General features: G+C 58.8%; 2 protein-coding genes and 1 long non-coding RNA gene across 8 annotated transcripts; 1 reads left to right on the plus strand and 2 right to left on the minus strand.

Annotated features, from left to right (window-relative positions):
• Nucleotides 1-1,675: 1,675 nt before the first annotated feature.
• On the minus strand, nucleotides 1,676-15,083 carry PRR36 (proline rich 36). Of its 5 annotated transcripts, none has more exons than XM_086409605.1 (6): nucleotides 14,841-15,083; nucleotides 5,696-5,970; nucleotides 5,484-5,583; nucleotides 5,136-5,248; nucleotides 2,820-5,054; nucleotides 1,676-2,654 (listed from the first exon to the last, which is right to left on the minus strand). In XM_086409605.1, exons 2-6 carry the CDS (start codon nucleotides 5,961-5,963, stop codon nucleotides 2,146-2,148), a joined length of 3,225 nt encoding a protein of 1,074 aa, XP_086265731.1. In that variant the 5' UTR covers nucleotides 5,964-5,970; nucleotides 14,841-15,083; the 3' UTR covers nucleotides 1,676-2,145. The 5 variants fall into 5 exon arrangements, with proteins under 5 accessions (XP_086265731.1, XP_086265730.1, XP_086265732.1 ...); XM_086409604.1 differs by lacking the exon at nucleotides 14,841-15,083 and adding an exon at nucleotides 11,371-11,505; XM_086409606.1 differs by lacking the exon at nucleotides 14,841-15,083 and adding an exon at nucleotides 11,250-11,362.
• LRRC8E (leucine rich repeat containing 8 VRAC subunit E) lies at nucleotides 11,315-19,278 on the plus strand. 2 transcript variants are annotated; one of them, XM_086409621.1, is made up of 3 exons: nucleotides 11,315-11,455; nucleotides 15,074-15,216; nucleotides 16,012-19,278. In XM_086409621.1, exons 2-3 carry the CDS (start codon nucleotides 15,079-15,081, stop codon nucleotides 18,262-18,264), a joined length of 2,391 nt encoding a protein of 796 aa, XP_086265747.1. In that variant the 5' UTR covers nucleotides 11,315-11,455; nucleotides 15,074-15,078; the 3' UTR covers nucleotides 18,265-19,278. The 2 variants fall into 2 exon arrangements, with proteins under 2 accessions (XP_086265747.1, XP_086265746.1); XM_086409620.1 differs by lacking the exon at nucleotides 11,315-11,455 and adding an exon at nucleotides 14,545-14,828.
• LOC147368664 (uncharacterized) lies at nucleotides 19,272-20,502 on the minus strand. Its single transcript, XR_015166738.1, has 2 exons — nucleotides 19,948-20,502; nucleotides 19,272-19,765 (listed from the first exon to the last, which is right to left on the minus strand). It is a non-coding gene; the product is annotated as an uncharacterized LOC147368664 (long non-coding RNA).
• Between the last annotated feature and the right edge of the window lie 291 nt (nucleotides 20,503-20,793).

Consider the following 20,793-nt stretch of genomic DNA (forward strand, 5'->3'; position numbering starts at 1 on the left):
GCTGCATGATACCTGCGGAGCAGCGAGCAGGACACCTGTCATGCACCAGGACAGCTGAGCCCTTCTCACACCACAGCTCCTGTGGACCCATCATCATCCCCACCACACAGTTTGAACACTGAGACCTTGACCGTTGCTGCCTGCCTCTCCTGCTCCCACCAAGTAACTCCACCCGGTTAGCTCCCAGGATGGGGCAGGAAGTTGGGAGAACTGGGGCTCTGCCCTGCTCCTTCTCGAGGGCTGGCCTTGGGGTCTCAGCTACCCAACATGTCACGAGTCAGCCCCTACCCTCGGGATTGTCTCAGCATCTGGAAACAAGGACACCCGGGTCCTCACCAGGGCCCAGCTTAGAAAAGGAAGCTCTGTAGTTTGTCACCTTAACTGATTGGCTCCCAGGGATGGAGGTGACAGTATCCCATCAAGACTGGGCCAATTTCTCTTCAGATCCTAGGTTGGGAGGCAGTTGCTTCTGGAGTGGGGACCAGCAGGAACCCAGCTTCAGGGACTGGGTCTATAGACAGAGAAATAGCCCCACAGGGGGTCCTTCTCTGTCCATCTACCTGTCCTGAGGACTGTGGTTCCCCTCGGGCTGCCATCATTTTGGGTGTAAAGCAGGACACTCTTGGGGAGGAAAGGCCTAGGGGATCCATTTCCTGCACGGGTACTTGGGAAGAAAGAGGGCCTGGGCTGTGGCTTAAAGGAGCTAGAGTCAGGATGACTGGACTCTGGGAGGAAGGGCAAGGAATTCTGACTCGGGGAGATAAGCAAAGGCAGTGGTTGGCTCTGGCAAGGACCCTCGACACTGGTGCACAGGCAAGGATGCCCGGCTAGAGGGCTTGGGGGGACACCCTAAGTTGAGATGAAAGGCGAGGCCCATGGCTGGGAAGCAGGCCCAGAGGGGCATGGTGAGGGCTCCTGGAGAGGAGTGGGCAATGGAAGCATGCCCAGATCTCCCACCAGCCTTGGAGAGGCTGCTCCTTCCCTGTGCTGCTCAGTGCGGTCCACCCAGGAGGCAGTGACTCCCCTTCCCAAGCCCAGGGCTCAGCTGTGGGCCTGCCTTTTGCACTGCAGCCTCCTTGGTAAGCAGAGGGCAGTGTGCCCTCTTGGGAGGCCCTGGAGGGACCCGAGATGGCCATCAGTCTCAGGCCTCCCCTGTCTCCAACACCCCAGGGCGTGGAAAGTAAAGGGGTGCACACTGTGAGGAAGAACCTCAGGAAGTGGCTTGCGCCCTCTCCTGAGATTCAAGCAATCCCTCCCCAAGTGTCTTCCCTGACCCCCCAAGGAGTGCCTGCTCCTGTCTGTGGCAGAGTATGGGAAGAGCTTAGTCAACTGGCCACACCGCGCACACCTCGTTCATTCACTTGGTCGCGCAGTCCCACCTGGGCCCCTCCTGCACTTGATATTTCCATGAAAAGTTGGGCATAAGAATGCCTACATTAATGCACGCTGGTGGGTGCGCGGCGCTGGACCACGGGACTCTCAGCATTTCCTGATTCCACCAGCCCCTCCTTGTACGCCCCTACCCTCAGTGGAGGAACTTTGGGGAAAGCCTTCAACCAGAGCTACAACCTGCTGTGCACAGCCCCAAGGCCCACCTGGCCCCTCGCGCCGCCCTGCAGTTGGATGCGCCCAGGAGGCCCCCAGCCCTCGACTGCAAAGAGGAAAGTAAACAGGCCTCGGTCTCTGCTTTATTGCAAACTCGGGCTGCGTGGTAGACAATACACTGGACACCGGGAAGAGCCTAGGCCGAGGAAGGTACGGGGCTCGAGGGGTGCAGGAGTGCGTTCTAGGCCAAAGGCGAGGGGTTCAAGGGGAGGGCCTTGGCCAAAGGTGTGGTTGGGTCGCAAGAGTGAAGTCAAGTCGCTCAGTCGTGTCTGACTCTTAGCAACCCCATGGACTGCAGCCTACCAGGCTCCTCCGTCCATGGGATTTTCCAGGCAAGAGTACTGGAGTGGGGTGCCATTGCCTTCTCCAATGGGTCACAAGCCTGGACCAAAATTCTAGGGCTCTAAAGGGACTGAGACCAATTCACGGGAAGCCGGGCTCCTGGAGGAAGGGAGGAGGAGATCTAAGACCTTTGAAGTGTAACCTGAGGGGCAAATCCTAAGGCAGGGGTGGAGTGGGCGGGCGGGGACAGGGTGGGGCTCAGTGGAAGGTCTCCACCTCTACCACGGTCCAGTCACCCTGCGGGGAAGCCACGTCATCCGGGGAGAAGCTAGTGACTGAGGTGATGCTGGCGCGGGACTCGTCCAGTGGAGACAACAGTTCGGCCCAGCGACCCAGTTCGGCGTCGCTCAGCGCAGTGCGGGCGCCGCCCGCGCTGCCTCCACCCCCGGCGCCCCCTGGACCACCGCTGCCTCCCGCGGCCTCCTCGGTCGCAGCTAGCAGCAGCGTCCGGCTCAGCAGGTGCTGCACGACGCTCGCCTGCAGCGCTCCCAGCGGCAGCTCTCCCAAGCGCGCCGGCTTCGCGCCACGAGAAGCCGCACCAGCCGCAACTCCAGCCGCCGCTTTCCCACCTCCCGCGCCGGGCCCGGGCCCGGGATCCAGCGCGTCTGTGGCGGGGCTCGCCGACTCGGGACCTTCAGCCTCGTAGATGGTGCACAAGCCATCAGCAGAGCCCGATCCGGATGCAGGAGACCAAGGCAGGGGAGCTCCTGCGGGGAGAGGGGCCGGGATGCCCAGAGAGAGCGGGAAGCCGCAACCCCGCCACGAGACTCCGCCCCTCCCTTCAGCTCCGCCCTCAAACCCAACTGTCCTACCCCCGAGCCGAGCCTCCGACCCTGCCCTCTCACATCCCAGACCTCGCGAGGACTGCTTACCTGGGGTGCTGCGGATGGCCAGAGGCGGCGCGGAACCTCGGCTCCAAGCTGCCGGGTGGCAGGCGGCGAGCTCGGCATCAGCAGGCGGAGAGGCTGCGGCACCGCCCTCGGGCCCACTGTCGTAGCCGCGTAGCTCCTCGGGCGTGCTGGTGGCGCTGCTGCTGTGGCCCGCCAGGTCCGGGCCACTCAGCGTACTGGATGGGCTGCGCGACGGCGGCGGCGGTGGGCCTGGGGCCAGCGCCAGGGTCAGCCGTGGGCCCGAGATGGGGGCATCGGGACCCGGGGTTGGAGGGCGGCGTGGGGCCTGCTGAGGAGGTGAGGCAGGGGGAGAGGGAGGGGTCTGCAAAGTCGGCAAGGCCAGGGAAGGTGGAGCACGTGGTGGGGGCGTGATCAGAGGAGAGGGAGGGTCTTGCAGAGGGGGTGAAGCAGAGGGAGAGGGACCAGCCTGCAGAGGGAGCGAGGACAGAGAAGGTGGAGCCTGGAGAGGAGGCAGGCTCTGAGGAGGAGTGGCCTGTAAGGGGGGCGTGCTCAAAGAAGGCGGATCCCGCGGAGGGGGTGTGGCCAGGGGAGAGGGAGAGTCTTGCAGAGGGGGTGAAGCTCGGGGAGAAGGGGCCTGAAGAGGGGGCAAGGCCAGAGAAGGTGGAGCCTGCAGAGGAGGCAGGCTTTGAGGAGGAGGAGTGGCCTGTAAAGGGGGCGTGCTCAGGGAAGGTAGAGCCCGCGGAGGGGGTGTGGCCAGGGGAGAGGAAGAGTCTTGGAGAGAGGGTGAAGCAGGGGGAGAAGGGGGAGCCTGAAGAGGAGGCGAGGCCAGAGAAGGTGGACCCCTCTGTGGGGGCAGAGCCCGAAGAGAGGGAGGACCATGCAGAGGAGATGAAGCAAGGGGAGGAGAGGATAGGGCCTGCAAAGGAGGTGAGACCAAAGAAGGTGAAGCCAGCAGAGGAGGCAGGCTCTGAGGGGGAGTGGCCTGTAAAGAAGGCGTGGTCAGAGAAGGTGGAGAGAGCGGATGAGGCACGGCCAGCGGAGGAGGGGTCGCCCGCAAAGGTGGTGAGGCTAGAGATGGGGCCTGTATAGGAGTGGCCTGTCGAGGGGAAGTAGCCAGAGGAGGTGGAGTCTGTAGTAGAGGCCTGACCAGGGGAGAGGGAGACTCTGAACGGGGAGAACCCTGCAAAGAGAGTGTGGTCTGAGACGGTGAGGCCTGTGGAGTGGGTGTGGGAGGTGTGTCCAGTGTACAAGGCGTGGCCTGAAAAGGTGGAGACAGAGGACTGGCCTGCGGAGGGGGCGTGGCCAGAGCGGAAGGAGCCTGAGGAGGGGGTGTGGCTAGGGGAGAGGGCAGGTTCCTCACAGATGCTGCTTGAGACAGAGGGGCTTGTAGGGGGGCAGCGGCTGGTGGTAGAGGACCTGCCGAATGTGGTGTGGCTAAGGGAGAGGGGAGAGCTGGAAAAGGAGGTAAAGTGAAAGACGCCTCGGTGGGGAGTACACTATGCAGAGCGGGTGAAACTGGAGGGACTGATGCCAGAAGAGGGGCCATGGCCAAGGGAGAGGCGGACCCCTCCGGAAAGGATGTACCCAGGTGTGTGGGTGGAGCCTGCAAAGGAGGTGTGGCCGGAGCCTGCAAAGGAGGTGTGGCCGGCGGAGAGGGGAGGGTCAGCAGAGAGGGTGGAGCCGAAGAAGAGGGAGGGGCTAGTGAATGGGGCGTGGTCAAAGGCCGGCTGAGGGCCTGAGAAGGGGGCGTGGTCGGTGGAGAAGGAGGGAGCGCGTCCCGAGAGGTAGTGGCTGGGACACACGGAGGCGGTGCGGTAGGACAAGGAAGAGAGGATGTGGCCAGAGGAGGAGAAAGGCCCCTCACTGGGGCTGTGCCCTTCCTGGGGGATGTGGCCTGAGGGGCGCGAAGGGCCTGCAGTCCTTTCGACTTGGGCTGAACAACAAGAGCCCGGGGTGTTCCAGCCGGGGAGGCTCCAGAGCGGACTGGGGAGGATAGAGGGGTGATGCTAGAGCCCAGGGGGCGCGAGGTTGGCCTCTGGAGGCTCCCGCCGGCGCTGGGTCGCCTCCTGGCGGCAGGGCTCGGCTCCGCCGCGCTGCGCTCTGGGGCGCTGCTCACTGACTTCCTGGAAGCCTCAGTCGTTGGGGGCCGGAGCCGGGCACTTGGAGCTGCCCGGGGCACACCCACCTCAGCGCCCGCAGCCCGGGGCCGACGGGAATTGACCGGGGAGGGGATGGCTGGGGTAGACCCAGAAGAATCTGGGGACAAAACAGAAGGCCAAAGGTCACCAATACTTCACAGCTCAGGAACCCCGCCGGTTCCTCCCCCAGGTCACATACCTCTCCGGGCCCCGGTACTCAGGGTGCTCCTTCTGGGTGAATCTGTGGCTTTTCCTCTGGCCGCAGGTTCCTCAGCTGGGGGACGGAGCCCCTTCTGCCCAAGAGGGCCTGGTCTGAGGACAGGAGGGGCTGCGATCAGGGCAGAGCTCCAGTTCCTGTTTCCTCTCCCAAGTCTACATTTCCCCATCTGTAAAATGGGGCATATGCTCTCTCTGCCACCCAATAACAGCTTTCACCAATTTGTGCCCAGTGACCAGCAAGTGCTCCCACACACTTTAATTAAAGGCTTCCAGATGGAGACACTAACTCTTGCCTAAGGGACTAGGGGGGTGGGGGCGGGTGTGTTACCTGGTGGGCGCGCTGGCATGCCCGGGGCTAGAGATACAGCCTGAGCCTGGGGTCCTGGCAGGGGCCCGCTCCCCTCTCCCAGCCGCTGGGGGCCTGGAGGCTGTGAGGAGAAGGCCGAGTCAACGCAGGTGCCCCAGAAATCAAGGGGATGCTGGTGCCTCAGAGGAGGGGAGGCAAGATGGGGTCAGAATCAGGGAAAGAGGTTGAAGTACCTGGGCTCCGGGGGCCCGTCCCAGCGCTCCGCGTTGGCCCCAACTGGGGAGTAACCTCCGGGAGAGCGGTTCCCCGGATACCCCCGGTTCTCTCTGCCAGGGGCCCTCGCCCTGCGGCTGCTGCTGCTCCCAGAACTCGGAGAGCCGCGCTGGTTACTGGAGGAGGGGGTCGTGGAGACCCTGCGGGCTTGGGGATCTGAAGGCCTGGAGGGCGAGAAGCGGGCGGGCGACCGGCGGCCGCTGCCCTGGACTTGTCCCTCTTGTCCATCCAGCACCTGACGAAGAAACAGATTAATCAGCATCCCAGATCCTGGACCGCTATGCTGCCTGCAAGGCTCTGGGTCCTGGCACCTCTCTGCTCCTTCTCCTGCGTCACCACCCATGGGCGCCCAAATCTCTGCTTGGATCCACTTCCTTCCACCCACCCACCACTCACCAGCGCAGCTGCTCACGGTGGTCCCCAAGTCTCGTCCTTATCGCCTTTCCTCCAGGCCACACCTGCCTCTGCTCCCTCTCAGGACTAGAGATCAACCCACCTACCCCTCGCCCCTTCAGGGCCTTGACCACCAGCGTTGGACCAGGGGGCCTGCCACTGGTTCCAAATGAAGGGATGAGCATACACCCGGGTCCCCTCGCCAGCCCCCAGAGCAGTCCCGGGCCTCCGGGAGAGATGCCGGCACCTGCCGGGAGGAGGAGCGGTCCCGGCAGCCCGCGCAGGGGCTTGGGAGACAAAGAGCCGCGTTCTGAGCCCGTCCGCCTGCGCCAGCTGGGCCCTGGTCCGCGCCGCCCTTCCACCTGCTCGCGCCACTGCTCACCTTGGGCTTCGGTCTCCCTCCGCTCCACGCTGGGTCGCCTTGGGTGCGGCCGGGTGGGAGCGCCGCGGCGGTGGCTGCGGCGAGCAGAGGGCAGGCGAGGGGAGGGGGCGGCGGGCGGCGGCGCAGTGAGGCGGGCCCGGCCCTTGGCGGCGGGCGGGGGAGAAGGGGGCGCGTGCGCTGGATGCAGACCGGGAAGGCGCAGGCGGGAGCGCGCGGAATTGAGTGGGGAGGGGGGAGCGCGTGGGAGGCACAGGCGGCTTCTCTGCGGCTGCGCCTGAGGACCTCAGACACCCAACCGGAGGGGCTTCGGGGAGGGGGTAATCCCTTGGGGTCTGCGATCCAGTCTAACCCCCTCTTCCCCACCCGCTGCCACACACACACCTGCCCAGGCCCCCACCCAACCACCTGGAGACCCGAGGCCCGCCTGACCGCGGATAGGCTGGGCCCTGGCAACCAGGGAGGGGGGCGGGACCATCGCCCCTCGAGCCCAGTTCGCCAATCCGGCCTCTCGATGTCCCTGGCCCAGTCTTCGCCTTCGCGACCGCAGAGGCTGCCCCCGGACCCAGGTTTCCTGGGGCTTCCACCACTCTTTTACCCTAAGCTTTTTCACAGACCTAAGGAAACCTCCTATCTCGTTGAGCTCGGGGGACTGGTGGGAGAATGAAGCCCTGGGAAAGTAGGGGTAGACCCCGATTTGGGGGAAGAGAGGAAAAAAGAACGAGGGGGAGAGAGAGACCGAGGCTGGTGAGAAGTGACCCAACCTTCTACAGGGCAGCGCAGCCCCACTCTCCACACCCTCCCAGGTCACATAAAGTCAAGTCAGCAAAGGCTTCCGGATAGAGCCAGGCTTTGGGGAGTTGAGATTATTGGAGGCGTGGGGGGGGGGGGGCGCTGGAGGTGTCAAAACCAGTGCATGAAGGAGCTGAAGAAATCCCGTTCGAGGTTTCCCAGCCCAGCCTGAGGTAGTAGGGGTGTCATTTTGGTGACTTGCCAACTGGTACAGGGGCCACCTGGAGTACCTTGATCGGGGATTGTGGCATGGAGGGGATGGAAGCATGAAGAGGGACATGGCCATCTTCCACCTCCCTGAGCTGGGGGACAGTGCCAAGCACCCTCTTGCACCTCTGCTTATACTCAAAACCACATTGGGGACTTCCCTGGTGGTTCAGTGGCTACCCTCCCAACACAGGGAACTAGACCCCACATGCTGCGAGTTTGCCTGCTGCAACTAAAGATCCCGTGTGTCGCAACACAGACTGAATGAAGATCCTGTGTGCTGCAGCTGAGACCCAGTGCAGCCAAATCAATTAATTAAAAAATAAAAGACCACATCGACCCCACAGAAACACTGGGCTCTCTGCTCCCAAGCCTAATCTCTCCAGACTCTTAGCTACCCACTATCCCATCCCAAAGAACCAGCTCCCTCTGCCCCACCTCCTCCCCATCACATTTGTTCATACAGAGAACTTGAGAATGCCCTGCGTGGTCCCATTCATACAACCTTCTGGAAATTGCAAGCTAATCTATAGACAGTGACAGAAAGCAACTCAATGGTTGTTGGGGTCCAGGGAAGGGAAACTTGAATAGCCACTCTAACTGATTCCTGACCCTGAGAAACTGCATGTGTGCTCAGGTTCCTCAGTGATCCTATGGACTATAGCCCACCAGATTTCTGTCCATGGGATTTCCTAGGGAAGAATACTGGAGTGAGTGGCCATTTCTTCCTCTGGGGATCTTCCCAACCCAGAGATAGAACCCTTTTTCTCCTCTGTCTCCTGCATTGCAGGTAGATTCTTTATTGCTGAGCCACCAGGGAAGTCCTGAGAAACTGTCAGACAGTAAATTCTTGCTGTCTTAAGGAGCTAGGGTTTGGGGCAGTTTGTTACACAGCAATAGATAGCTACCTCAGGTTCACAAAACCTTAAAACTGGTTATAAACAATCAAGTACTGGTGAGAATATGGAGAAATAAGAACACGTGTGTACCATTAGTGGGAATGTAAAACGATATAGCCACTGTGCAGAGAAGGCAATGGCACCCACTCCAGTACTCTTGCCTGGAAAATCCCACGGACAGAGGAGCCTGGTAGGCTGCAGTCCATGGGGTCGCTGGGAGCCGGACACGACTGAGTGACTTTACTTTCACTTTTCACTTTCATGCATTGGAGAAGGAAATGGCAGCCCACTCCAGTGTTCTTGCCTGGAGAATCCCAGGGACGGGGGAGCCTGGCGGGCTTCCATCTGTGGGGTCGCACAGAGTCAGACACGACTGACGAGACTTAGCAGCAGCAGCAGCAGCATAGCCACTGGACCCACTAATATGAGGCCCCCAGAGGATTCAGATTCATTGAGATGGACGGTATAATGCTGAGTGCCAGGGGCTGGGGGAGAGGAATAGTGAATTTGTGTTCCATGAGGACAGAGTTTCAGTTTTTGCAAAATAAAAAAAGTTCTGAAGATGGATGGTGGGGATGGTTGCCCAACACTGTGAAATTACTTAATGCCACTGAAGTGAGAGTATTGGTTGCTCAGTCATGTCTGACTCTTTGGTGACCCCAAGGACTATAGCCCTCCAGGCTCCTCTTGTCCATGGGATTCTCCAGGCAAAAATATTGGAGTGGGTTGTCATTTCCTTCTCCAGAGGATCTTCCTGACCCAGGGATCAAACCTGAATTGCAGGGATCAATCTGCATTGCAGGCAGATTCTCTACCTCTGAGCCACCAGGGAAGCCCTTAATGCCAGTGAGCTGTACCCTTAAAAATAGTTAGGATGGCAAATTATGTGTGTGTACGTTACCACAATCGTTTAAAACCCTGGATAGTGTGCATGTGGGGAAACTCATGAACTACTAATGGGAATGTAAAGTAGGGGATCTTTCTGGAGGACCGCTGGGAAGCATTGCATGATGTCATATGGCTAAGACATCCCACTCAAGCATTTGTACCTGTGACAGATCCCGTACAGTCCCTCCCATATCCTCTGAGCACCCAGTCCCCACGTGCAGGGAAAGTCAGGAGTCCCAAGGCATGGAGTCCCTCCACTCCCGTCTCCAGAGAAGCCCTCAGCCACAACAGACAGAAGCTGGTGCAACAATACTTCCACTCCTCCGCCACTTGGGTGGGTACACCTTGGAGGTGCATCTGCCAGAGCTACCCTCATTAACACTTACTGGCTTACTGGCTTCCTTCTCTTCCCCACTGGCTCACCATTAATGCTTCCTGAGTTCACCTTCCAGAGAAACTATTGCCATCTAATTCCTTGCCTCAGGGTCTGCATCAAGAAGAGCCTGAACTAAGCATCCATCCATCATTTACTGAATGCCCACTGTGTGCCAGGCACCATCTGAAGTGTCAGAAAAGATATGTGTCTAGGGCTCATGGGGCTTCAGTTCCGATGACTGCAGAGACTATTGCACAAGAGTGTAAAGCAGTGTGTAACAAGACACGCATCCCAGCATATAGCTGAGAACAAACCCTCAGGACATGGATCTCAAGGAGCTACTCCAGAGGCTAGGAGGAAAAGGAGAAACTATTCATCTCAAAAGGCCCCTTTGCTACCACTTCACCTCACCCTGTTTTGCTATATACACAGCATAAGTGTATGCTCAATCGCTCAGTCATGTCTGACTCTTTGAGACACCATGGGCTGTAGTCCGCCAGACTCTTCTGTTCATGGGATTATCCAGGCAAGAATACTGGAGAGGGTTGCCATTTCCTTCTACAAGGGTCCTTCCCCACCCAGGGATCATACCTGCATCTCCTGCACTGGCAGGCAGATTCTTTATGACTGCACCACCTGGGAAGCCCCTATATACACAATCATTTGTCACAAATTGACATTATCTTGTTCCTTAATTATACACATCCTTACCCTCTCCCTGTCCCCACCCCCATCCACACACAGACACAGACACACACACACACACACACACACACACACACCAATAGAGCAGAAGCTCTGAGAGAGAGAGAGAAGATAGCCTCACTTATCTTGTCCACGCAAAGATTAATCTTTGGGTGGCCCATGGCCAAGCCAACAGGGACTTCTGCAAGGGGGTCACGCCCATTGCCAGATTTCACAGAGGAACCTAAGCTTAGGGGGTCCCAACCCTCGAGGTTTCAGAGTATCTCTAATCTGGTGAACTTGTGGGCTTCTTTTCCCCATGAAAGATGGGGTATCACTCTCCCATCTTCTCAGGTCTCCTCTCCCTTGAGTCTAGCAGACAGAGCAGATCAAGGTAAAAGTCTTGTCTGAGATCTAGGGCAGGCCTCCCAAAGTGGGGAGGAAATCGTGGGGGTTGGGGCAGCAAGGTCTCCCTTTGAGAAGCAGACCTCCCAGATTGGATTCCATCCTTGGCTCCCAGAGCCCTCTGACCCCGGACTCTGTCTCCTCCCCAGTGAAGAGCCTCCCTTGGTTGGGTGGTCAGAGCAGGAAGGAGAAAGCGCCCCGCCCTCCCTTGGGCCCCCGATCACTGATTCCCTGTTTGAGTTTCAAAGCCAAGTAGCTGCACCTGGAAGTGAAGGGAGGAGGAGGGCTTCCACCTGTTCCTGACTGGTCTATATAGCTTAGCTCCTAGAAAAGTACTCTCAGGTTGGCTTTGGGCGTCCAACGCCTTCAGCCCCTCTCAGTGTCCCCCATGTCAGCTCCGCCCCACTGCAGCGGAGCGCAGAATTCTACCGTTCCTGCTCCTCCGACGAGCTCCTCCCCCTCCCGGGGACTCCAGGGTTAGAATCGCCTACCTCCGGCTCTCCGGCGGTACCGGGAGTCCGGGAGCGTCCGAAGGGAGGCGGGACCGAGACGGCTGGTGGGCGGGACGGGGCAGGGCAGCCCGCGGCTCCGGTCCCGCCCGCCCTGACTCACCCAGTCCGGCCCGCGAACTCCGCGGGAGTCCCGGCCGCTCAGTTCCCCGGGACACAGGAGTTGGAAACAGCGTCTGGCCCGTGAGGTGAGTAGATGGCTCTCCGCGCTTGGGGACCGGGTGGCGGGGTGAGGACCTGGCCCACAGGAGGACCGCCCGAGGTGCGGCTGGCCCTGCGACCTGAGCCCTAAGCCGTCTGGGGCACAGAAGGAGCTGGGCGTTGGGGGGTGGGGGCGGGGGGTGGTGAGAGGGGGCGGTGCAGAGAGAGGCCCGGCCCTGGCCAGCCCAAGGGCGTCTATCCAGGGAGCCCGGCAGGCCTGACCAAGGACAGAGTGAAGATCGAACAGCTAGAGTCCACCCTGGGCATCTTGATACCTTGTTCCCCTCTCCTCTTGCCAGTGACAGCTCATCCCAACGAGTCCCTCACCTCCCAGAGCCCTAACACGTGGGGGCCTCCCCAGGCTGTCCCTTCCGGGTCCCTTGAACCTAAAGACTCCCCAGAACCCCCAGTTCTGGAAAGGCAGCTTGGAAAAATACTAGGTTGGGACTCCCCAGGCCTAAGGCCCAGAACTGGCTCTGCTGCTACTGCTCCCCCCACCCCCGACCATAATTTCTCCCTCGTGTAAAAGTCAAAGGTTAAACCGAGTGCCCTCCAAGGCCCGTTTCGGGGCTGACAACTGTCACTCTTTCTTCTTTGCCGCTTAGCTTGGGTGGTGGGTGGAAATGGAGGGTGGGGGGATCAGGGGCACCCGCTGCCAATGTTTAGAGGCAAGGTGGAGGCCTGAGAGAGAAGCAAGGGTGAGGCATGGGTAGGCGGAGCTAAGGCTACCTAGGGGGCAATTTCCCGTTCAGAGGCTGACAAAGACAACTTAGCCTGGTAGGCAGAGCAGCCATCCTCCCGCCATCTCTTCTCTACCGGAAGGAGCCCCCTTCTGAGGCTCCCTGGCAAAGATGCTTCATCTCAGTGAGATGTTCTTGCTCAACCTGGAACAGAGTGCCTGTGATCAGACGGACAAGACTCAGGGGGTCTCCCTCAAATGCTGCTTGTCACAAGCTGGGACACCTTGAATGAGTTATTTCACTTCCCCGAGTCTGGGAAATAAGGGTCTCCACATCCGTGCTCCCAGAATTGGGATCAAACAAGACACTGAAAGCATTTGGTGGCCTTAAGTTCTCTGTCCCCACACCCTCATGATGCTTTCCCCCCTAGCCCTCCCACCGGCCTGGTTCAGACAAAGGGGGGCCAGTCTTGTGTCTGGGGAAACTTAATGGCAGGTTCCAAACAATCAAGATTGAGTCATGGAGACAGATAATGATAACCCCATGTCTGCCTTTGGGGCTGCTGTGTATACACCTTGCTCCGTGGGAGCCTCTGACCCATCCGTTGGGGACCCTGGGTGTCTCTGCCTTCTTGCTTTTGATTGTGGGTCTGGGATGGCCAATGGCAGAGCTTCCACAATTGTGAGATATGTCCTGAAGGGTGGCAGGGCCTCGGGGGCAGGAAGTTGATCCTCCCTGCCTGTCTGTGTGGCATTTCTGCTAAGAGTCACCATTCTTAATTGAAGCAGTGTCCCATGCAGGGGCAGGTGGCCAGGGCAGGGAGAATAGTGGGTGGCCAGAACTGGAAGAGAGAGAGTATATGGCTGTGTCTCTGGTCCTGAATCTCCCTTCAGCTTGTACACACGTGCACTGGTGTGTACACACTAGAATGCCCCCAGGGTTGTCCCACTTGGTGGCTGCAATTGGCCCCTGGGGGCTGTGGAGTTGCCCTGGGTGTGTTTCTATCAGATTCCCTGGTGTCTGAAGCCTGTGATGCACTGAGGGGTGGGGGTGGGGGATGGGGGGGCACCTTTACTAGGCTTGTTGTTGAGGACAGGTTGTGAAACTGAGCGCAAGGGCTGGGTCACTGGGTGAGGGATCCTGTGTTCTATGTACCCCCTTGTGTGTGCCTGGTGCTGGGTGAGTCAGGGCCTGAGTCAGGGGCCCCTGGAGACCGGGTGTAGGCAGGTGTGTCCCTTTGCGTGCCATCCCTGGTGGGATTAAGTGGTGTGGCGGACTGCCCTGACTTCAGCCTGCTGGGCGGGGCCTGCATCCTATAGCCCCGCCCACTTCCACCTTGTCCTCATTCAGTAGTAATGGAAGGCCTTCCAGGGTTATGGGGACCAAAGAGGGAGGCACGGAGGTATCAGAGCGATTGGCTGAGGTGTGGGACAGAGGCCAGGCCCTGCCCCCACAGGAGATGGGTGGGAGACTGGAGGATGATCAGAAGACCCAGACGTCTCCCTTCCTTGCCCAGCCAGTGACAAGCTATGAGGATAAGGACCACAGGGCCCAGGAAACCTACATGAGAAACAGGCGTCGGTGCTCAGTCATGTCCGATTCTTTGCGACCCCATGGACTATAGCCCCCCAGGCTCCACTGTCCATGGGATTCTCCAGGCAAGAATAATGAAGTGGGTAGCCATTTCCTCCTCCAGGGGATCTTCCCCACTCAGGGATCAAACCCACGTCTCTTGCATCTCCTGCATCGGCAAGCGGGTTCTTGACCACTTGCCATCTGGGAAGCATGAGAAGGATGAGAAACAGGGGCTTTATATTGGGGAGCATGGGTGCTGGGGAGGGGGGACGGACCGGCCTAGGAGCCCCCTCGGAGACAGTGAGGGCCTTGCTGCCTCCCTTTCTTTCTCCTTCTAGACCTGGGAAGAGAGGCTCCAGGGCTGCCTGTCTGGGAGGGTGCTGTACCAGCTTGTGATCCACGCCCCCGAGTGACTTGCGCCTGGCTGTCTGTATCTGAAATAATGATACCTTGGTCTAAAATGAAACCCAGGGACAGACAGAGTAGGCTAGCCGCCCAGGAGCCTGGCAGCCCAGCCCTGTCCTAGACGTTGTAGTCGTAGGTGTCACCCTGGTTCTCTCCCTGTGAGTTTTCCATTTCCTGATTCTTTGCCCCTCAGCCCTTGCCTTTCGGGTATCGGTTTTCCGCAGCAGATCCTAAACACTGGCCCCACCAGAAACCCAGGTGTCCTCGTCACTGCCACCCCCCACCCCCCAGGGCGGCCAAGCCTTCAGCTCCGCCACTCCCTGCCCCTGGGGCCCGTAACCAGAGCCAGGCTCCAGCCGGCTTTTCCGGTTGGAGGTTGGAGGTGGTGCCCGGAGCGCCCCTGAAGGGGGTGGGGGTCCACGCCCCGGAAGTCCCGAGTCTCGGGACTCTCTGTGGTCCAGTGACGGAGGGATCCGGGGCTGGCCGCCTGGGTACCGGGTGTCTGGAGTCAAGGAAGCAGAGCGAAGTGTTTGGGACTGGCGTCAAGGGTGGGAGATGCCTGGGCTCGGGAAAAAGGCCACACCGACGAGTGGTGGAGCAGCGGCCTCGTGGAATGCCTCTCCTGAACTCTGAGTGGGCAAGCCCAGTCCCATCGGGGCAGGGGTCCCTGGGAACAGAGGTGGTGAGGACTTACCGAGCAGTAAGTACTTACCACCTTAAGCCAAGCGTTCAGTCTTAGGCGCTTGGCTCCAGGAGGGAGGTGAGGTCTAGGGGGCGGGGGAGGGGAAGGGAGCGTACAGCTGTGGGTTCTGCCGGAGTTCCGCGGGGCGGAACGCGGATACGGGGAGCAGAGGCGTGTTTCTGGCTCTTCTGGGGGCCTGGCTCACAAGGCATCCTTTCCTGAGGGTCTCTCTCTGCACCCTCCGCTTCCTGCTCTCCTCATAGGAAGGATGATTCCGGTGGCGGAGTTCAAGCAGTTCACGGAGCAGCAACCCGCCTTCAAGGTGCTCAAACCTTGGTGGGACGTGCTGGCCGAGTACCTCACCGTGGCCATGCTCATGATCGGGGTCTTCGGCTGCACCCTCCAGGTAAGGGGCGGGGCGGGGTGTGGCCTGGATGGGGCGTGGCCTCCTAGGGGCGGGGTCTGGGAGATTCCGGAAGTCTTCCTTTATCCTATCATAGTTCTAGAGACTGGACATCCGAAATCAAAGTGTTGACAGGGCTGGTTTCTTTCGAAGGCTGTGCCTCTTGGCTAGACTCTGGTGGCCTCAGGCATTCCTTGGTTGATAGAGGACATTCTCCCTGTATCTTCACAGCATTTTCCCTCAGTGTGAGTGTGTGTGTGTGTCCAAATTTCTCCATCTTAACTTGATTACATCTGCTCTGCAAACACTATTTCCAGACAAGGCATCAATCACAGGTTAGGTATTTGGGGCTTAGGACTTCAACATCTTTTTTGTTTGTTTAATATTTATTTGCCTGCACCAGTTCTTAGTTGCCTCATGTGGCATTTTTACTTGCATCCTGGAAGATCTTTTTTTTTTTTTAAGTTGGAGCATGAACCCTTAGGTGTGGCATGTGGGATCTAGTTCCCTGACCAGGGATCAAACCCAGGCCTCCTGCCCAGTCTTAGCCACTGGGCCAGCAGGGAAGTCCCTAAGTCTTTAACATATTTTCGAGGAACACAAATCAACCCAGCTCTTTTATTTCCAGACAAAGTCCCATGCTCAAAGGTTTAGTGACTCTTCCAAAGTTACAGCCAGCTTAGGACAGCTGGGGATCAACACAGACCTCTCCTGCTTGCAGCCTGCTTCCTCTCTCTATAACTTCCCAGGCCGCCCCAGATCCTTCACCCTCTTTCATACCCTCTCCCCCATCCCCAGGTGACGCAGGACAAGATCATCTGTCTGCCCAGTCATGAACCCCGGGAGAATTTATCTGAAGCCCCATGCCAACAGCTGCTGCCGCGGGGGATCTCAGAGCCCATGGGGGACCTTCGGGAGTTGAGCGGCCTCAAGAACAACCTGGACCTACAGCAGTACAGCTTCATCAACCAGCTCTGCTACGAGACGGCCCTCCACTGGTATGCCAAGTACTTTCCCTACTTGGTTGTCATCCACACGCTCATCTTCATGGTCTGCACCAGCTTCTGGTTCAAGTTCCCCGGCACCAGCTCCAAGATCGAGCACTTCATCTCCATTCTGGGCAAGTGTTTTGACTCGCCATGGACTACTCGGGCGCTGTCCGAGGTCTCCGGGGAGAACCACAAGGGCCCTGCTGCCACCACAGCTGGGCGGGCGACAGTGACCGTGACCACAACTGCAGGGCCGGGGAAGGCAGGGGAGGGCGAGAAGGAGAAGGTATTGCCAGAGCCCGAGAAGGTGGTGACAGAGCCCCCTGCTGTCACCCTGCTGGACAAGAAGGAGGGAGAGCAGGCCAAAGCCCTGTTTGAAAAGGTCAAGAAATTCCGCGTGCACGTGGAGGAGGGCGACATCCTGTACACCATGTACATCCGGCAGATGGTGCTCAAGGTCTGCAAATTCTTGGCCATCCTGGTCTACAACCTGGTCTACGTGGGAAAGATCAGCTTCCTGGTGGCCTGCAGGGTGGAGACCTCGGAGGTGACGGGCTACGCCAGCTTCTGCTGCAACCACACCAAGGCCCACCTCTTCTCCAAGCTGGCTTTCTGCTACATCTCCTTCGTGTGCGTCTACGGGATCACCTGTCTCTATACCCTCTACTGGCTCTTCCACCGGCCCCTCAAGGAGTACTCCTTCCGGTCAGTGCGGGAGGAAACTGGCATGGGCGACATCCCCGATGTCAAGAACGACTTCGCCTTTATGCTGCACCTCATCGACCAGTACGACTCGCTCTACTCCAAGCGCTTTGCTGTCTTCCTCTCTGAGGTCAGCGAGAGCCGCCTGAAGCAGCTCAACCTCAACCACGAGTGGACTGCCGAGAAGCTGCGACAGAAGCTGCAGCGCAACGCCCGGGGCCGGCTGGAACTGGCCCTCTGCATGCTCCCGGGGCTGCCGGACACGGTCTTCGAGCTCAGCGAGGTGGAAGCGCTGCGGCTGGAGGCCATTGGCGACATCACCTTCCCCCCGGGCCTCTCGCAGCTGGTGCACTTGCAGGAGCTGAGCCTGCTCCACTCGCCCGCCAGGCTTCCATTCTCCTCGCAGATCTTCCTGCGGGACCGCCTGAAGGTCATCCGAATCAAGTGCGAGGAGCTGCGGGAGGTGCCCCTCTGGGTGTTTGGGTTGCGTGGTCTGGAGGAGCTGCATCTAGAGGGGCTCTTTCCCCCAGAGCTGGCCCGGGCGGCCACCCTCGAGAGCCTCCGGGAGCTGAAGCAGCTGAAGGTGCTGTCTCTGCGGAGCAACGCTGGCAAGGTTCCCGCCAGTGTGACTGATGTGGCCGGCCACCTGCAGCGGCTCAGCCTGCACAACGACGGGGCACGTCTGTTGGCACTGAACAGCCTCAAGAAGCTGGCAGCGCTGCGGGAGCTGGAGCTGGTGGCCTGCGGACTGGAGCGCATCCCCCACGCTGTCTTCAGCCTAGGCGCGCTGCAGGAGCTTGACCTCCGGGACAACCACCTGCGTTCCATCGAGGAGATCCTCAGCTTCCAGCACTGCCGCAAGCTGCTCACACTCCGACTGTGGCACAACCAGATTGCCTATGTCCCCGAGCATGTGCGGAAGCTCCGGGGCCTCGAGCAGCTCTATCTGAGCCACAACAAGCTGGAGACGCTGCCCACCCAGCTTGGCATGTGCTCCAGCCTCCGCCTGCTGGACGTTTCGCACAATGGGCTGCATTCCCTGCCAGCCGAGCTGGGTCTCCTGCAGAATCTTCAGCACTTGGCTCTCTCCTACAATGCCCTGGAGTTTCTACCCGATGAGCTCTTCTTCTGCCGCAAGCTGCGGACGCTGCTCCTAGGTTACAACCACCTGAGCCAGCTTGCGCCCCAGGTGGGGGCCCTCAGGGCCCTCAGCCGCCTGGAGCTCAAGGGCAACCGGCTGGAAGCACTGCCGGAAGAGCTCGGCAACTGTGGGGGGCTCAAGAAGTCGGGGCTCCTGGTGGAGGACACCCTTTATGATGGGCTTCCGGCCGAGGTACGGGACCGGATGGAGGCGGAGTGAAGCCGGGGAGGGAGGACAGGTTGAGGTCAACGCCTCCTGGATGCTACCGCCCCGGAATCTCTACCATTATCTTCGAGGGAGGTGGCCAAGTGGGCCCCAGCCAGGAGACAAGGAACAAACATGTCAGTTTGATGGAGCCCAGGCAAGATCCTGGGACTGGTTTGTCTGGGAGGCTGTGGATTTGGGGTGGAACATCCTGGAGAGATTAACTCAGTCAGAAGACTCTCAGACCAAAACCACACCCGTGTTTTTGGCTTGGCTGACCTGCCCCTAGCCCTGGGCCAGAGATGCTGCCATCCCCCAGACAGCAGCCACAGTACCGCAGATGGGGGGTGGGGTGGGGGAGGCTCATCCTAGTGGGATTTCAACCCTCTCCCCTGACCAAAACAGCTTACATCTGGGGTTTTCTCCCAACGAGGGGACACAGACACAAGGGACCAACCTCCCCCGCCAATTTTGATATTAATCCCCTATTTATAAGTTGCTTGCTATGGACACCTGAACTCAGAAAGCAATGGTTCTCATATTTGGCTGAAATCAACATCTCCAAAACAAAACATCCGAGGCCCCACCCTTGAAAGGCTGACTCAGGATGTTGGCTGGAGGCCAGGAACTTGCTGGTAAACAGAATCACCCCAGGTAATTCTGATTTGGACCATCCCAGGCCTGAATGTTGGGAAATGCTGACCTACAGAGTAGATATCTGGGTGTTAACAGCAGGGATTCTGAACTTGGTTTTAGATCTCTAGATGCTTTGAGAAATCTGATGAAAGCTGGGCACCTCCTTCCTTAGGAAAATGCTCATGTTCACATAAGTTAAAAGCTCTGCAGACAACTTCAAGCAATCAACATTCCCCCAGACCCCCCAGGGGGCTATTCATGGATGTGCTAAGGATTGGAACACCTGCAGGGGAGGTACATTTTTCTGTAGGCTGGGACTTTGTCTTTCAATGTTCCCTATGTGAGGGAGTGTTTATCAGTGGGTGCTTAATAAATAACACTATGAGAACCATATATAAATTTTTTGGCTGAGCTGGGCCTTCCTCGTTGCACTCAGGCTTTCTCTAGCTGTGGTGCATGGGTTTCTCATTGTGGTCACTTCTCTTTTGCAGAGCACAGGCTCAGTAGTTGCGGCACAAGGTCTTAGTGGCTCCGTGGCATGTGGAATCTCCCCAGACAGGAATCGAACCCAAGTCCCCTGCTTTGGCAGGTGGATTCTTAACCACTGGGCCATCAGGGAAGTCTGAGAATAAGTTTGATCCCTTGTGTCCACTCCTGCCGTTGTCTAAGGCTTCTATTTCACCAGACCAAGTACAGGCAAGTGGCAAGAGTCAGGTTCCAGAATCAAGGCTATAAGCCTCTTCCCTGGGAGCAGAGGCAGAGAGAGACCTTAGTTAACCAGGAGACATCAGGTGGTCGTCTACATAGCCTTTTCCCGTAGAAGTGCCTGTCCTTTACATTCCGTTATTCTCATGGCTCCACAGTTTTGGATCTGCTTCACCTGTAAGTTGTCACCAGGAGAGTCATCAGAAACCTTCAACACCAATCAGTTTTCTCATGCTAGAGTGGGCAGGGCCTTGGCACAGCCTGCCCAACCCTGACCTCCTGGGCTTCACCACCTCCATGGTGTCTCCAACATGTGAGCCTCCTCCAGGCACCAGAGAGCAGAAGCAAGCTGCTTACCTGGGCGCCCCAGGGTTCCAGATGGGGACATTTTCCCAGCACTCTTCAGACCAGCTGAAGAAAATGTGTAGGTGGTGAAGGCATCAGGTGGAGGAACCAAACCCCAGGTCCTAACTTCTGCATTGTCCAGGAGCTAAACAGATGAGGGATGCCTTCAAATTTCCCACAGCCAATCTGACTTGGAACTCTCTATCCTTGACCTTGGCCCCACGTCGCTGAGGGCAGGGATCACGCCGCTAGATTCTCACCGTCCAGACAGTGGCCCAAACCCTACCCCGCCCATCCTTCAAGTCCTCGTGGCCAACCCTGACCCCGCTGAAATGGAAAGGGCTTCCCACAGGTGCCTAATTATGGTGAGTAGGCAGCAATTAAGCACTACAGGGACCGTAACGAAGCACTGTCCGAGATGAGAAAGACAGTTTTGGAAGGCGTGGGTGCCAGCTAGGGCCGGCCGGGAAGAGAAAGAACGAGGCTGAGGATACAGCCTGGCGACCACCGGGGACAGCGGCAGTAAATTTAAAAAAATAAAAAAAGAGCGAGAAACCAAGAGTGCGCATGCGCAGCAGACGGCACGCGCGTACCCACCCCCTCCGTCTCACCTTCTGTACGCCTGCGCACTGCTTTCTCCGCCCACCGCTCTTAACGGAATGGTGAGTGGGTTTTCAAACAGCGCCTCCTGCCGGAGTTCTAGGGGATTTGCACATGCGCATCACACTGGGAGGATGTGTACGCTGCTACTCGCGAGCTCTAGGAGGCGTCATCCCTCCGGCTGGGATGAAGCACGCACGCGCGGAGGTTCGCACGCGGGGAGGGCGGGTGCGCGCCCCGGGCATGCGCCTTGCAGAG

The sequence above is a fragment of the Bos grunniens genome, chromosome 7 (assembly GCF_055505025.1).
Source record: "Bos grunniens cultivar Pamir isolate PY7600 chromosome 7, Bosgru_T2T1.0, whole genome shotgun sequence".
Classification (NCBI taxonomy): Eukaryota; Metazoa; Chordata; class Mammalia; order Artiodactyla; family Bovidae; genus Bos; species Bos grunniens.

Coding starts and splice junctions, on each gene's coding strand:
- PRR36 (XM_086409607.1), bottom strand. CDS start 6,313: ATGCTCATCCCTTCATTTGGAACCAGTGGCAGGCCCCCTGGTCCAACG. Junction 5,971..6,131: donor CACCGTGAGCAGCTGCGCTG/GTGAGTGGTGGG, acceptor TTTCTTCGTCAG/GTGCTGGATGGACAAGAGGG. Junction 5,584..5,695: donor GACGGGCCCCCGGAGCCCAG/GTACTTCAACCT, acceptor TTCTCCTCACAG/CCTCCAGGCCCCCAGCGGCT.
- LRRC8E (XM_086409621.1), top strand. CDS start 15,079: ATGATTCCGGTGGCGGAGTTCAAGCAGTTCACGGAGCAGCAACCCGCC. Junction 15,217..16,011: donor TCTTCGGCTGCACCCTCCAG/GTAAGGGGCGGG, acceptor CCCCATCCCCAG/GTGACGCAGGACAAGATCAT.